The 16,435-nt window shown below is 39.6% G+C and overlaps 2 protein-coding genes across 2 annotated transcripts; one reads left to right on the plus strand and one right to left on the minus strand.

Annotated features, from left to right (window-relative positions):
- The first annotated feature begins 659 nt into the window (after window positions 1-659).
- LOC125680057 (T-box transcription factor mls-1-like) lies at window positions 660-9,386 on the plus strand. Its single transcript, XM_056153463.1, has 5 exons — window positions 660-1,030; window positions 1,783-2,050; window positions 3,063-3,262; window positions 8,906-8,949; window positions 9,361-9,386. Exons 1-5 carry the CDS (start codon window positions 660-662, stop codon window positions 9,384-9,386), a joined length of 909 nt encoding a protein of 302 aa, XP_056009438.1.
- Window positions 9,387-9,830: 444 nt separating this feature from the next.
- On the minus strand, window positions 9,831-15,968 carry LOC125668961 (uncharacterized). The gene has a single exon (XM_048903402.2). The coding sequence runs from the start codon at window positions 15,966-15,968 to the stop codon at window positions 9,831-9,833; it is 6,138 nt and encodes a 2,045-aa protein (XP_048759359.2).
- Window positions 15,969-16,435: the final 467 nt, after the last annotated feature.

Consider the following 16,435-nt stretch of genomic DNA (forward strand, 5'->3'; position numbering starts at 1 on the left):
GATAAGACGTTGTTGAGCCGGTAGGGGTGTAATTATCATGTTAAACAGAACTTTTCGACGAAAATATCAAGCAATGCAACTGGTTAAAAAGGAAATCAAGATGGCGGTGTAGTATGCATTGTGAATACAAGTAGTTTGTTAACAGGAAAACAACTTTTTTAAAATTACATATATTTAAAACGTTTAGTGCCTGTCCTGTGTTTGTCCGTTCCCTTTTCTACTGTTTGATTCTTTTCCCCACGAATAGAAAGAACTCTGACTTAAAAGCAAAATGGGTTAAATGAGTAAATAGATCATCGAAATCTGATAATGACAGTAGAATATGTTGGAAATATTTTGAACAAAGTAACCCTGTTCCTACTCCTAAAGTTCTGATTACCATGTGATTACTTTTAAGATATTTTAGGGATTATGCACTGGGTGAATCAGAAATACGCATTTTGGCACAAAATTCAAATAGAGAATATAACGGTAGCTTGTTGAAAACCTTAACTCTGAATTATATTTAATTTCAGAATGTGTTATCAAAAGCTAAAATTTTCATCGTGTGAAAAACATACATAGGTAGACGAATACTTGTATATTAGAATAGTAAAAACTACGTTTACATACGTACGATGATAAAATTTTAAAATCTTTTTTTTCGGAATTTAGACAAAATGGAGAAACAAACGACCACTTTCCATAACAGAGATTGTCTAGATATGCAACAACTCGAAGTGATCAACGGAAACAAGAAAACTCCAGACACGGGAACATCATCAAATGCATCGTCCTCGTCATCAGATATGGACGTTCTGTTATCAGATGTGGATGTGTTCCAAATGTACGCCAATTCCAACTCATCTGGATTTTCTGAAATGCAGAGCTCTTCGTCGGAAACTGGAAAGTCTAAGGATGGCCTTTATGATGAAGAAAACGACTGCATCCCACTTATAAATGGATCCATTGTACTATCACTTCTGGAAGCCAAGATGTGGCGCAAGTTTTTGGAGGTGGGGACAGAAATGATCATCAACCGAACTGGAAGGTGAGTATATTTTGTGTGTTTAGTTTACGTTCCTTCGAGAAATTTTCATTCATATCGATGTCATCAATTCTAGAAGTGCCTCACATTCTTCTCCATAGTGCTCATGACTATATTAACTATGTTTTTATATCGCGCTAAATCCGGCATGATACAACGCCTAGGGTTGAAAGGTGTCATTCGATATACCCACAGCTTTGACTTCTCAATGCTGAGCGTTTTGTGAACAACAATCTATTTTTATCTTAGGTTTGACGTAGCCAAAATACGAGCGCAATTAGAACACGCGACCTCCCGGTTGTTCTCCCCTATAAGTCTTTTCTTTTATTACCCTGAATTGATCCTTTTCAGTCACAGCAGGTTGGCAAGATACTGATCCCTCCCTGCTCAATGGCCATAAGCGTCGAGCACATGCCTAAGTCCTTCACCGGCATTGGTGACGTCTCCATATGAGTGAAATATTCTCGAGAAGGACGTTAAACAATATACAATCAATCAATCTTACAATTCCCAAAACTTTTCCGGGCCATAAAGTTGGTGCTTGCACCAATGTTTCTTGTAGTTCTTGTATTCAAAATATCACATAGCAAATAAAAACGAGAATAATCAGAATATTTCATCCTTAAATTGAATTTTACTCATTGATAAAATACTGGTTCTTTAGCTATAGGCACATGCTAATTTTAAAGCATAATCACTGGACATGTAATCTATGTTGCATTTGGAATATATCATATTTGTATCTCATATTTCAGGAGAATGTTTCCTTATGTGGAATTTTTCCTCAAAGGGGTAGATCCACTTGGATTGTATGACGTCATGTTTGATATCATACCGGCCAGTAGCAAATGCTTTAAGTTTCTGAACAACAAATGGATACCAATTGGAAAAAAGGACGAAGAATTTAAGAATCATCCATTCAAACACCCGGATTCTCCACGTATTGGATCAGATTGGATGACTCGGAAAATTTCCTTTGAGAAAATCAAATTGTCGAATAAACCTGATACAAAGGCTGGGATAGTAAGCATTAACTCAAATATGAGGCAAACAGATTTTATTTGCAAGTCGAAGAGGTTACAGAAAATGTACTTACGATTATCCTTTGGCAGAAGTTACCATGTCAAGGTTTCTCCTGCGATCGTGGTGCATGGTTGATTGGTTATATGTCGTATGCTTAATAGCGAGCGAAGCTCGCGTCGCGACGAGCTCGCTCCAATGATTACGCAATTGAGTCACGTGGTTTGCTCTTCATCAGCTGAAAAATGATGGGGACTACCCATAATGCCTCCGGAAAAATGTCGCAGTCACTGCGGTATACTTCATTGACAATCCCGTCATTAAATAATTAGATTGTTTATAAAGTACAATTAAAGTTTTTAAATTCCAGACAAGCTTTCTCATAGCTTCAAACGTTTTGTTTTTGCTTGGTTTGAGAGAAGAAAAAACATTGCAGCTAATATGACGTCACAATTTGTAACTGTTTACACCAAGCGCGTTATATTTCCCGCGTTAAATGAAGAGGCGGATAAAAGTCGTGTTGCAAGATGTTAGTGGGCTTCGCTCGTCTCAACGGTCACATCGTAGAACATATTAGATTGATTGAATATTGTATAACGTTCCGCTCGATAATTTTTCACTCATATGAAGACGTCAGCATTGCCGGTGAAGGGTTGCAAAATTTATGCCTATACTCAGCTCTTACGGCCTTTGAGCAGGGAGGGATAATTATCGTGCCAACCTGCTGTGACACTGGGCCTCTGTTTTTCTGGTCTCATCCGAAGAACCGCCAGATTTAGTCGTCTCTTACGACAAACAAAGGGCAATGAGGACCTACTTTAACCCAGATCCCTACAGGATCGTGGTGTATGAGTATCATTTAAAGCACGATTATGGAACATGCTGTATGATAATAGTCATTATTCAGAACGACTACGACCTCAGACCGCACACTATTGCAAACTGCAGAGTACCGTACTGATAGCGAGAAATTTTAAAGCTTTATGATTTTTAAGATTTCTTGATTTCTTTTCAGTTTACGCTACACACACTTCAGAAGTACTTGGTTCGTATCTCTATCATCAAACATGAAAAAGATAATGAACTCTCAGTTGTAGAGTTTCCAATCCGGGCCACGACCTTCATTGCTGTTACAGCATACAACAACAGAGAGGTTACCAAACTCAAGATCAACAGCAATCCCTATTCTAAGGGATTCCGATTTCCAGTGAAAAGGTTAGGATTGTTTATTTCAGAGGTAGTAATATCTCAATAGCATTAAAAAATTCTGCGATGTCTTCCATTGGTACAAGTCATTGAATAGTTTAACTATTCGACTATTCAATGCTATGTTGATTAGTAAACTGTTTAATGTTGAATAGATGAATATTCAATTGTTTGTTTAAAGCATGCAAATAAGACTTGCTGTCTGACGTGTTTTATACCGATTGTTAGGGTGTTCTTAGCACACTGATTTTAACTACGGATTACTTGGTTTACCTGATCAAGATTTAGGGCTCAAGGCGGATGTGACTGGTCGACAGGGGTTGCTTACTCCTCCTAGGCACCTAATCCCACCTCTGGTATATCAAGGGTCCGTGTTTGTCCAACACTCTATTTTGTAGTCCTTATAGGCATTATGAGATTGATCGCAGTTATCTTCAACTTTCATAAATCAGATTCCGTGTAAGTAAAAGTAACATTTTACTTTCCACAGAAATACATATTTCTTAATTTACACAAATTGAGGTGATACTTGTATCAGGTTCATTGAAACACGTTGCCTTCTATTTGCACAACTCATTCCATGGACAACGTTACTCGCTTATTGGTACTGTCCACTGCTTGTTGTCGCGTAGGACTCGAATTCCTCTCAGATTCTAAATCACAAAAACATTCAGTATAACATCTGCATCCTCACCAGAACTCCATGTAACTTCTTATTTTGAGGAAAGAAAATTTCATCGACTGAATTTCTTTTAGGGTTTGTGTAAAGGGCCTTTTATAGACTTAACACTGTTGAATAGATGAATGTTCCATGCAACGGATATTACAATATCGTCTTCAGAACAGTTTTAGCAAGTGTATAGTGGTATGGTGTCTACAAGGGCTCACCTTGATGGAGATGTTTTCTCTTAACTATTCAATACCATTTCGATATTTATGCATTGCATATAATTAGATTGTGTGAAAATTGAGAGAATGAATGATTGATTGATTGAATATTGTTTTACGTCCCTCTTGAGAATGTTTCACTCATATGGAGACGTCACCACTGCCGGTGAAGGGCTACAAAATTTAGGCCTATCCTCGGCGTTTATGGCCATTGAGCAGGGAGGGATCTTTATCGTGCCACACCTGCTGCGACAAGGGACATCGGTTTATGCGGTCACATGCAAGGTGAAGATAACGAACAGTGATCAATCTCATAACTCCTACAAGCAATACAAAATAGATAGTTGGGCAAACACGGACCCCTGGACACACCAGAGGTGGGATCAGGTGTCTAGGAGGAGTAAGCATCCCCTGTTGACCGGTCACACTCGCCGTGAGCCCCATATCCTGATCAGGTAAACGGAGTTATCCGCAGTCAAATCAGTGTGCCAAGAACGGCTTAACAATCGGTATGAAACACGTCCTTAGGACCACCCCATTTAGTCGCCTCTTACGACAAGCAAGGGGGTACTGAGGACCTATTCTAACCTGGATCCCCACGGGATTGAGAGAACGACAACTTGTATTCATGACAATAGGTTTTCTATTAATCGTACGTTATGTCCGGTAGTATGATGGATGATGATGAATTACAATCACAATATCACTGGAATCAGGAGTTTATTTTCATTTACACATATGCACAAGTAAATACTCGTTTGGCATGCAACATACACATTTATTACAACTTTATAATAATACATAATTTAGACAAATTAACTGGCACTAATATGAAATGACAATATTACAATAAATATGTTATTGAGTTATCGGAATATTCCACCAAAGGTATTACCTTGGGCTATAAACCCTTTACAATGGACTCATAATTTCAATAAAAATGCAAACATAAGCGCAGCATTACAACATAAAACCAATTAGGTGAAAATATTTCTGTAAAACAATCCTGAAATGCAGTACATCTTTTTAAAGAAAAAGACAAATAAATAGAACAAGTTTGTATACCGCATTATCTGTAGAGATATGATTTAAAAGATATGAAACTGTGGTGGATCTCGCTCTTTTGTTACGAGAAAGGTGAAGATAACAAACTAGTAATTCGCATAACTCCTACAATTGTGTTAATATTGGTCATGATTAACGCATGTGACTATTAATTTCTTTCACCCAAACCGCTCATAACGTGTTGGCCTACGTATGTTGCAACGCATTTTGAAATTTTGTTTTCAAAGTGCAAGTCAACGCACTTTTAAAAAAAATATTTAATTTTTCACAGTGCGTTCATATCGACAATATTAGTCCACACTTTGCAAAAACCAATTTTGCAGGAATCGATCGATTTTCTTGAAGCGTTCATAAATGATAAATAATTATTTGATGATGACATCACTTCCAGATCTGAGATTTAGACGTTTTGGGGATTTGGATAATTATAAGGATCTGGCTCTGCGAGAGCTCTACAATCATTAGACTGTCTGATCGTTCGTCCGATTTCATTTGTCTTGAACATGACCAAGTCTGGCCAAAGCTTTACCTATAGACTACCCATGGGTAGAGGGTATACAATGACCTTGATTCAATGTCACTAAACCTATGTGTGTAAGATCTTTATCCGGAACATAGTTTATCTACCCTTGGCCCAGTTGGGCTCAACCTTCACCCATTGAGTAGGGTGGAGGATGAGCAGTGGCGGTGAACCAATTTTTTAGATCAAGGGTCAAAGGGAACTAACTTCTCTATGTAAAATCCTTGTCTGGGGCATATCCTCCCTTTGGATTTACCAGGCTCAAACTTCACTCAAACATTTGAGGGCCGAGTGGATAGAGCACCGCGCTCAAAATCACACGGCCGCTCACCTCTGGTCGGTGCGAGTTCGAATCCCGCTCGCGCCGGTAAGTGAGAAAGTTTCCCAGTTTACTTTCGGAAGGTCGGTGGTTTCTTTCCAGGTACATGGTAACTGGATTCTCTCTTCCACCAATAAAAATTAAGCACCACCAGGTAACTGAAACATTGTTGAGTGTGGCGGAAAACATCACTCAATCAATCAATCATAAACCTTTGCTGACTAAAAAATTGTCATCTCCGAAAACAAAATTGTAGAACAACGTTGCATGTATTTTGTTAAAACGGGATCCTTTGAGATGGTCACCATTTCAAGTTTGACCTATAACGAGACTCTCTAGATGCTAGTGTAGCGAGTATGCGAGCGGATCTAAAATCAAATTTTGATTGAAGTGGGGGTGGGGCTCGTTTACATACAACCAATTTGAATGATTTACCGGTAAAAAAAAATCATAAAGATCAGCATGTATTTTTGGTTTTCCCTTCCCCGTTTCCGACAACGGTAGATCAATTTCTCTCATTTTGAGAAAGAAATACAACACTTAATTATTCCCTCTACTAGTTAAAATCAAAGTTTCGGAATTTCTGATGTACATAAATAACACACTTTGGATTTTTTTTCAAAGTGCGTTGATTTGGTCCCAAATTTAACGCACTTTGAAAATAAATTTTAAGTGCGTTGCCTCATTCTTATGTTATCAATTTCCTGTCAGCAGATCAATTGTACTGATAAAAGGTGTTTCATTAGTATCCGCTCACAATTCTCTGCAAGAGGGATATAGTATCGAGGCCGTTGGTGTGAATGTTAGTGTTTGTATAACGCTGAGCTTGTAAGGGCTCACGGCGGGTGTGACCGGTCGACAGGGATGCTTGCTCATCCTAAGTACCTGATCCCACCTCTGGTTTTGTCCATGGGTTCGTGTTTGCCCAACTATCTACATGTATTTTGTATTGTTTATAGGAGCTGTGAGATTGATCACTGTTCGTTATCTTCACCTTTCACACTCTACATGCCACATTATCTAGCTTTATTATCAAGTCTGTCAGAAGCTGTGGTTCTATTACATCTTTTAAATCAGCATATTTGCAGCATTATTTCTCAAATAAGTGATATATAGATATGATGTGTATGCATGTGTGTATATGTATGTGTGTATGTATGTATATATATATGTGTGTGTGTGTATGTGTGTATATGTTTATTTTCCCCCCAGTGATATCGTGTGTGTATTTTATGTATGTATTTTATATTGTGTTATCTAATCTCTCATTTATCTGTCTGTGAATATGTTTTATACAGGACCACAATGTAAACTAGTCATTTGTACTAACTGTGCTATCCTGTCTAAATAAAAGAATTTATTATTATTATTATTATAAGAAAGAAAGAACCCTATTGATTTTGGGGACCAAAGGTCTAAGTCACTGCAGGACTTCATAGAAAAATTTTGTAGACACTCATTACGAGAGGATATATCCCGCCTTTCGTAACTATTCTAAATAGTAAAATGTCTTCTATATATGATGACATGAAGACCGACTGGAGTTTAAACTCTTAATTTGAATTTTAGATCGAAAACCTATGCCTTCGGACAACTGGATTATAACGATCAAAGAATGCTGACCCTTGACAGTGGTGTGAAGGACTCTGAACATTGCTACCCAAAGAAGGAGATAACAAGTTTACCTCAGTTAGTCTTCAATATTTCATCAATCAAAATATTTCAAGCTGTCTTTGATAAGATCAATAATTTCCAAAATATACGTATGAGATTATAGGTCAATGTACAGTAATACAGACCCTGAAGCGTACTACTACACTATTTGAACCGTTCCATTCCCGATAAGAACCGTTCCGTTCCCACATCAAACCATTCTGCGTTCCGTTCCCAGAACATTGTTCCGTTCCAGACCAAGCATTCCGCTCTGATCTAAAACCGTTCATTCCCTCAAAACGTTCGTTTCTGCATGGTCATTCGGAAGCCGCGGGCCAGTCTGTTATTGTAGGTCAATATGGTGCTTAGTCGAGATGGAAGAAGACTATCCTCTTGATTCGACTCCATATTGTAAAGTTGTACAGGGGTGGAGAGTTCTGTAGTTCAAATCCATAAACGTTTACAGACAAATTACCAGTTCGTCACGACACGACAGAGCATATTTTCATTTAGTAGTAAACGGCAAATTTACTTTTCTCAAGATTGTGATAGGACGTTAACTTAATAAAGAAGAATTACTTTGCTCAAGATTGTGATAGGACATTAACTTAATAAAGAAGAACATATGTAAAAATGGATTATTCGTTTTGAAACCAATGAATAACGATAATGTTACTGATGATGAAAAGAAAAGTTTGTGCTGTGGGAATTCCTTTTTGTTTGTCGATAGGGGATTTCTTTACGAACAAAATGTCAAATTATAAGATCTACTTCAAGTACGCAAAGTTTTGAATAGAATTTTCAAAATGGTGAAAACTTTGTAAAATTAAAATGAATTGCCTGTTGAATTTCAGCTGATGTGGTGTCGTCTTCAAAAGAGGGCAATCCCGTGGGGATCCGGGTTACCACTGCCGGTTAAGGGCTGCAAAATTTAGGCCTATGCTCGACGCTTATGGTCATTGAGCAGGGAGGGATCTTTATCGTGCCACACCTGCTGCGACATGGGCCTCAGTTTTTTCGGTCTCATCCTTAGTACCGCCCCATTTAGTCGCCTCTTACGACAAGCAAGGGGGTACTGAGGACCTATTCTAACCCGGATCCCCACGGGATATTGCGTCTTTGAAAATACGCAACATGAAGTATAAGTTACTAGCTGTAGCAACATGGTACAATGTATAATATTGATTGTTCCTTTGGGTTATTTTAGAGGTCCACTAGATTTATCCATGAAAAAGGACAGCAGAAAAACAAGTAAGTCTTTCAGCCCAGTACATCTATACCTTGAAGATTTTATTATTCAAAATCGTGATTTTAAAAATAATAGTCATCCTTTTCCCTTACTTCTATGATTTACATATCGTTAATAACTTTCTGAGTATTGGTGTGTGTGTGTACTGCCCCAACGTCAGTAAGTTAACCAGATCAAAGTGTTTCAGTTGAATTTATTATGATAACACAATGATGTTGATGGTAAAAAGCTGTAAAAGATACAAAAAGTTCAATTACAATTGATGTCCAAACATGCGTTCCATAAATAGACACACAACATAATTAAAGAATGAATTATGGCACAAACTGTTTTCCATAGTTTTAAATTTTGAACAAGGCCACATTCTAATTTACTAGCAATTCCAAAATTTATACTATTGTCTTTGATTACAGTGCAGAACACAATACCAAACTCATAGAAAATAATTATTGCATCACATAACTACTCATTTTACAAAATGATAGCAAACGTTCAATATGTGAAACACGTGGTACATCGTACATTCAGCACGGTCACTTAATAGTCCACCTAGATAAGCTACTACATACAAAATGTACAATACAAACTTTCCAGTTAATACTATGACTAGATAAAACAGAATATTCAAATACTTACACTGTGATGGGCCACAATTTGCGATATTGAACACGAGGTCAGAAAAACATGTAACCAAAAAATATGGCGGTTCATAACTAAACAATATCCAAAGAGAGATAACTCAATATAAGAGAAGTCAAAAGATAACTCTTGCCGGGACGGCACACTCCTCGCCTGATGTTATTTGACATCACTTCTAAATTGCTATTTCAACTACACAGTCACAGTCATAAAATGTGAAGATACATGTAAGAGTAGAGTTGGCCTAATCGTCAGACAACAAAAGCACAACTTCGGTCACAGGACGCGTGAACACCGATGATCCACCTTCACGATACACTACTCGGACCTCTACCTTCCTAACCTTGCCATCACTACTAGGGAAGACTTTGGTGATGATACCCATTGGCCAATAGTTGCGTGCAACTGAATTGTCTCTCATCAGAACCACATCTCCCTCTGAAAGGTTACGCCGATCGTATTTCCATTTTCGATAACTCTGTAGAGTGTCTAGGTATTGTGATTTCCATCTTCTCCAGAACACTTCAGCGAGGTGTTGGACACGTTTCCATTGTGCACGGTACATGTTCTTCTCATCTACTGTTGGCAAACTGATACTCGTCATGGCTGGTTTTTGAGTAAGCATCATGGATGGACTCAAAGGTAGAGGGTTTTCAGGGTCGGTCGATAACGATACGAGAGGTCGTGAGTTCACTACTGCAGATGCCTCTGCAAGAAATGTTGTAAGAACCTCATGTGTCAAGGAACCAGGGAGTATCTCTGATAGCATTGCATCAAGAATCCTTCTCGTTACCCCAATCAAGCGCTCCCACACACCTCCCATGTGGGAGGAATGTGGTGGGTTGAATAGCCAAGTTGTTCCATTGTTATACAAGAAGTTCTTCACAGGTCCATCTTCCACGTTTATGGTATCGATTTGGAGATCTTCTGTTGCACCCACAAAATTTGTTCCCCTATCCGAACGAACTTGTACAACCTTGCCACGGATGGCAACGAAACGCTTGAATGCATTAATAAATGCAGATGAACTCATGTCTTCTACCACCTCGATATGGATACCTCTAGTTGCCAGACAGGTAAAGAGTATGGCCCAACGTTTTGCACGTGCAGCTCCACCTCTTGTTCTCCGAGTGACCACTTCCCAAGGACCGAAAGTGTCAAGGCCTACATAAGTGAACGGAGGGCTTGGCTCTACACGTTCGGGTGGCAGATCAGCCATCTTCTGGTGCTCCATCTGTCCACGTAGTTTCCTACACTTAACGCACTTATGGATGACAGACGAGATCAAACGTTTGCCTCCAATGATCCAAAACCCGGCGTTTCGTATAGTTCCAGAGGTTATGTGTCTACCCTGATGTTTGGCAAGAGAATGGAAATGTCTGACAAGAAGCAGAGCGATGTGATGTCGGCCTGGAATGATGACTGGGTTTCTGACATCGCGAGGAATCTTGCTCCTGTTCAACCTTCCTCCAACTCTCAGTACGCCTTCGTCGTCAAGGAAAACATCAAGAGACAGTAAGGTACTTGACTTCAGTAAAGGTTCGCCATGAACTAGAGATTCATATTCTTCAAAGTAAAACTCTCGTTGAACTGCCTTGATGATCATCAACTCTGCTTGCTGAAAGGCATCAACAGTTTTGGATTTGGAACACACATGCCACCCCGCACAATCACTGTTGCGATGGAATGACTCTGCAATGTGTTTCAGCAAAGAGAAAGTCTCTGTGAGATTCTTCCAAGTTGAGAATCTAGAGAATCTGTCAGATCCCAATGACGGAGCGGTCACACATGTTTTATTGGAGATGACAACTGATCTCACTTCCTTGTCGTTGTCCGGGTCAATGATTTCAAATGTTTCATTGATGGGTTGGGTTTGTTCTATAAGATAAGCTGGTCCTTTTATCCAAGCGCTATCTTTCAAGTCTTGTGCTGGTAAAGCACGAGTAGCCTGATCTGCAGGATTCCTTTCCGTTGGAACAAATGACCACTGGATCGGTTTAGTCATTTTCTGAATGAATGACACACGATTGGTTACGTAAGTGTAAAATCGTCTTGATGTGTTGTAAATGTATCCAAGGACCACACGACTGTCAGAATACATACTGAATTCATCAATCGGAATCGAAAGGTGATCTGAGATGGAACAAGCTAGTTCCACAGCCAATACCGCTGCACACAATTCCAGTCGCGGAATTGTGTGTCCATGAGGTGGAGCGAGTTTTCCTCTTCCCATGACGAAACCGACGTTGCATTCATCTTTCTGAGAAGTTGTCTTCAGGTAGCCAACTGCGGCAATTGCAAGTTCAGACGCATCACAGAAGATATGAACCGATTTCTCTTTACAGTTTGACAGGGAACCAGGTAGGTATGTACGTGGTATTTTGATATCCTCTAGATGAACTAATGACTCCTTCCAGCGTTTCCAGTCAACCATCTGTTCTGCTGGTAACGTTTCATCCCAGTCGACCGCGCCACATACCAGGTGTCTCAGGAGACTCTTTCCTTCAAGCACAACAGGAGCAAGAAACCCAATGGGGTCGAATATGCTGTTTATCGTAGACAATACTCCTCTTTTCGTGTAAGGTTTGTCTCCCGTAGCGACTTGAAAGAAAAATACATCAGATTCCAAGTTCCAGTTGAGTCCTAGACTACGTTGGTTCGGAAGAGAGTCCTTTCCAAATTCAAGTTCCTTCATACCTTTAGCTAAATCATCTGCTGGAAAGGCGTTCAGCACGTCTTTGTGGTTAGAGGCTATCTTATGTAATCGCAAGTTGCCTTGTGACTGGAGAGCTTGTTGTGTTCGCTTCATCAGGTCAATAGCTTGTGGGACAGTAGGAAGAGATAACAGACCATCATCGACGTAGAAATTGTTCTCTACAAAGTCAGTTACATCCTTCCCAAATTCTGGCTCAGCAACTGCTGCTGTCTTGCGAAGACCATAAGTGGCAATTGACGGTGACGGGCTATTTCCGAACACATGAACCGTCATTCTGAATTCTATCATTGTTCTGTTTGGATCATTCTCTTCATACCAAAAGAACCTTAGGAAGTTTCGATGATCCTCGCGTACCTTAAAGCAGTAAAACATCTGCTGGATGTCGCCCATGATTGCAACTGATTCCTTGCGAAATCTCAACAAGACTCCTAGCAGACTATTGGTAAGATCTGGCCCAGTTAGAAGAACATCATTTAAAGATAATCCTCCATATTTAGCTGAAGAGTCAAACACGGCTCGTAGTTGATCAGGCTTTTTGGGGTGATATATGCCAAATATGGGAAGAAACCAACATTCTTCTTGTTCTGATATTGGTGGTGCAACCTCTGCATGGCCATTTTTCAAGATTCCGTCCATGAATGCAAGAAAATGTTCTTTCTTAATTGGATTTTTCTGAAGATTGACATCTAATGCATTGGCTCTTCTAAGAGCGAGTGATCTGTTGTTCAGAAGTTTCAATCGTTGTTGGCGAAAGGGTAGAGGGGCAACCCAGTTTCCAGTGTTGTCCTTCTGAAGGCTTTCGTGCATGATTTGAAGGAATTCACGATCATCTACAGACATGCCTGGTTTTTCATCGTCCTTTGTCCTCTGAAAAACATTCTTGCCAAAGTCTTCATTGTTAAGATGTGTTGCTGCGTTTCTGTTGCTGAAACCATAATGTCGGTTAGAATCCTCACAAATCCTGAACTCATTTGTACAGGGAGGAAATAATGATACACGACCGGATCCTAGTAAGTGGGTTTTGTATGTGTTGACCACTGCTGGTGCATGAGTCTTGCCTAAACAAGTTTCACCTATTATGGCCCACCCAAGATGAAGTTTCTGTGCGTAAGGTTGGTTACCATAACCAATGCGTTGATCAAGGACATGGTGAGCCTGGATAATGTCTCTTCCCAGGAGCAAAATAATGTCCGCATCATGATCGAGTGGAGGAATGAATCTTGCTACATCACGAAGATGGCTGTAATGCAACGCAATGTCCTGTGTGGGAATCTCATCGCGTACATTTGGAACCTGACTGCATTCGATCAAAGTCGGTAGATTCATCTTACAGCTACTGTCGTATGACTCAACAACAAAACCTTCTGCTTTCCTTCCCGATGTCTGAATAGTTCCACCACATGATGAGAGCATGTATGAAGTAGAGTCACTCTGTATGTTAAACAGCTCAAAGAACTCGGGACTGACAAGAGAACGGTTCGATTGATCATCAATGACTGCATACATCAGTTTTGCATGCTGGGGTTGTTCTTTTGGGAATACTCGAACAAGTAAGGTTTTAGCACAAGACTTGCCACCAAAGTTCCTTCCACAAATTTCAGTGCAAGCAACTTTCACATCTGAAGTTTCCTTAGAGTCATGCTTCTCCCCGCCATCATGCCTTCGTTCTAATCGGTTCTTTGCGGCATGACAATGGAGTGCTGTGGGATGAGATGCACTGTCACATTCGTCACACTTCACAGGGACTGAACAGTCTCTTTGTTTATGTGATCGTGATTCACAACATCTAAAACAAATGTTTTTGTCCTTTAAGAACTTCCTTCTTTCTTCCAGGGATTTCATCGCGAAGCCCTTGCATTTATTAAGGGAGTGAAATGTATTGTGCAAGGGACATTTTCTTTCCTCTTTGTCTTCCTCCGCCCGAGATATATCCGTTTTCTTGGAAGAAACATGTAAATTCCTTTCACGTACACGTTTGCCATGCTGTTGACTGTCTATTTTAGATTCCATAAAGTAAGTGAATGATGGGTTGTTCTTTGTGTGACTCTGCTCCCGAATAAAGTCTGCGAAGACTGTAAAAGGTGGGAATGATACACAATGATCCTTCATGTATTTCACCGCTACATTTGTCCACTTTTCCTGGAGGCTGAATGGAAGCTTTCTCACTATAGGAATCACACCCGTAGAGCTATCGAAATAAGCCAACAAACAAGAGTATCTGCTATCTTCCTTGGCTGCATTTATCTCGTCGATGATGTCAGACAGATCATATAAACGATGGATGTCCTTAGAAGTGATAGTAGGAAATGTATCTAGCTTTGACTTCAGTGTTGCTTCCATCATCTCAGGGCATCCATATCTTTCTTCTAGTCGGGTCCAGCATCTTGTAAGTGCGCGAGCTGGGTTGTTCGAGTTGGCAGCCTTGATGCTCAACATGTGCTGCTGAGATAAGGGACCCGTCCATTTAACAAGAAGATCAACTTCCTCTGCTGGAGTGACTTTGAGATCAAACATGATAGATTTGAAGCTATTCTTCCATGTAGGATAGAATTCTGGCTTGTCATTAAAGTGGATCAGACGTGAAAAGAGCAATTCCTTTTTTAACAGAAATTGTGTGAAATCTGTTGCAAGACACTGAGAAGCAGTCTGACCCGAAGGTGTTTGCACAAAATCTGGCGGTGGAGTTCGTGAGTATACAGGCACATTTGATTCTTGAGCAAGTTGAGCATTGCTGATGGGCATTGGAGGATGAAGAGGTGTATTTCGAAACGAATGTGGTTCATTTGAAGCTACTGTGGTGTGCATATTCATCGGAAATGGTTGAATGTTTTCATAACAGCCTAATGGGCGGCTTGTGCTCTCAACATATTCTCTAGTACGCTTCATAGGGTTTTCTTGCCCGAGATTATATAAATCATCCTGTGTCGAACTATGTTGTCGATTGTCTAAATCACTTTGTGTCGAACTACGTTGTTCTCCTTCTTCGAGGAAACTTGCTTCTGCATCTAAAACTGCAGCTTCTCGTTTAACGCTTAGCAAATCCATTTCTGCACTTATCTCTGCTGTTTGCTTTAGTGTTATTGCACGTTGAAACTCGAGTTCTGCTTGTTTTTTCTTCAGCTGTGCTTCGTCTTCTGCAAATTGTATAGAGACCTTTAGAGCTTCAGCCTTGGCTCGCTTTACTGTGGCAGAAGAAATTTGGCTAATCCGCGAATTTCTAGAAGTTCTCGAGCGCCTAGAAGACACAGTAGACAAGGTGTCTTGCTTATTCTGAATTAGCATGCATAATCTTTTCATGGCAGAGTCTACTTGCACTCTGTAATTTCGTAAAGTCACATTGAAGTGATTTCTCTTTTCTTCACAAACATCGGAGTTGTGACGGTTTAGGAATTCCATATAAGAATGGCACTCGTTCTCCAACTGTTCCACATGTTTTGAAATGTCCTGCTTCAGGAATAGAAGTGCATTTAAATCATTAGGTGTCTTATCTACACCTTTGAGGTTAATATCAACAACAGTCCATACTTTCTCTATCCGCTGTGTATATTTCTCAACAGCTTGTTCAAACTGTTCGAGACCTTTTTCAGTAAGAACGACTTTGCGTATTGATGTCTCTTCTTCGTCCACAGTGTCGTGAAGCATGTCGGTAGGTTTCTCTTTACTCATTTCGATGTTCAGATCACATTAGACGATGACCGAGGATGTCCGTGTCTGTAGTGACGACTTTCACAAAAGGCTTGATGTTGTCTTTTTACTGTACTGCCCCAACGTCAGTAAGTTAACCAGATCAAAGTGTTTCAGTTGAATTTATTATGATAACACAATGATGTTGATGGTAAAAAGCTGTAAAAGATACAAAAAGTTCAATTACAATTGATGTCCAAACATGCGTTCCATAAATAGACACACAACATAATTAAAGAATGAATTATGGCACAAACTGTTTTCCATAGTTTTAAATTTTGAACAAGGCCACATTCTAATTTACTAGCAATTCCAAAATTTATACTATTGTCTTTGATTACAGTGCAGAACACAATACCAAACTCATAGAAAATAATTATTGCATCACATAACTACTCATTTTACAAAATGATAGCAAACGTTCAATATGTGAAACACGTGGTACATCG

This window comes from Ostrea edulis, chromosome 2 (assembly GCF_947568905.1).
Source record: "Ostrea edulis chromosome 2, xbOstEdul1.1, whole genome shotgun sequence".
Classification (NCBI taxonomy): domain Eukaryota; kingdom Metazoa; phylum Mollusca; class Bivalvia; order Ostreida; family Ostreidae; genus Ostrea; species Ostrea edulis.

Bases quoted from the DNA above. Each gene is read 5' to 3' on its own strand.
- LOC125668961 (XM_048903402.2), bottom strand. From the start codon at position 15,968: ATGAGTAAAGAGAAACCTACCGACATGCTTCACGACACTGTGGACGAA.
- LOC125680057 (XM_056153463.1), top strand. From the start codon at position 660: ATGGAGAAACAAACGACCACTTTCCATAACAGAGATTGTCTAGATATG. The intron at 1,031-1,782 runs GTGAGTATATTT...CTCATATTTCAG, and splicing joins ATCATCAACCGAACTGGAAG to GAGAATGTTTCCTTATGTGG. The intron at 2,051-3,062 runs GTAAGCATTAAC...ATTTCTTTTCAG, and splicing joins CTGATACAAAGGCTGGGATA to TTTACGCTACACACACTTCA.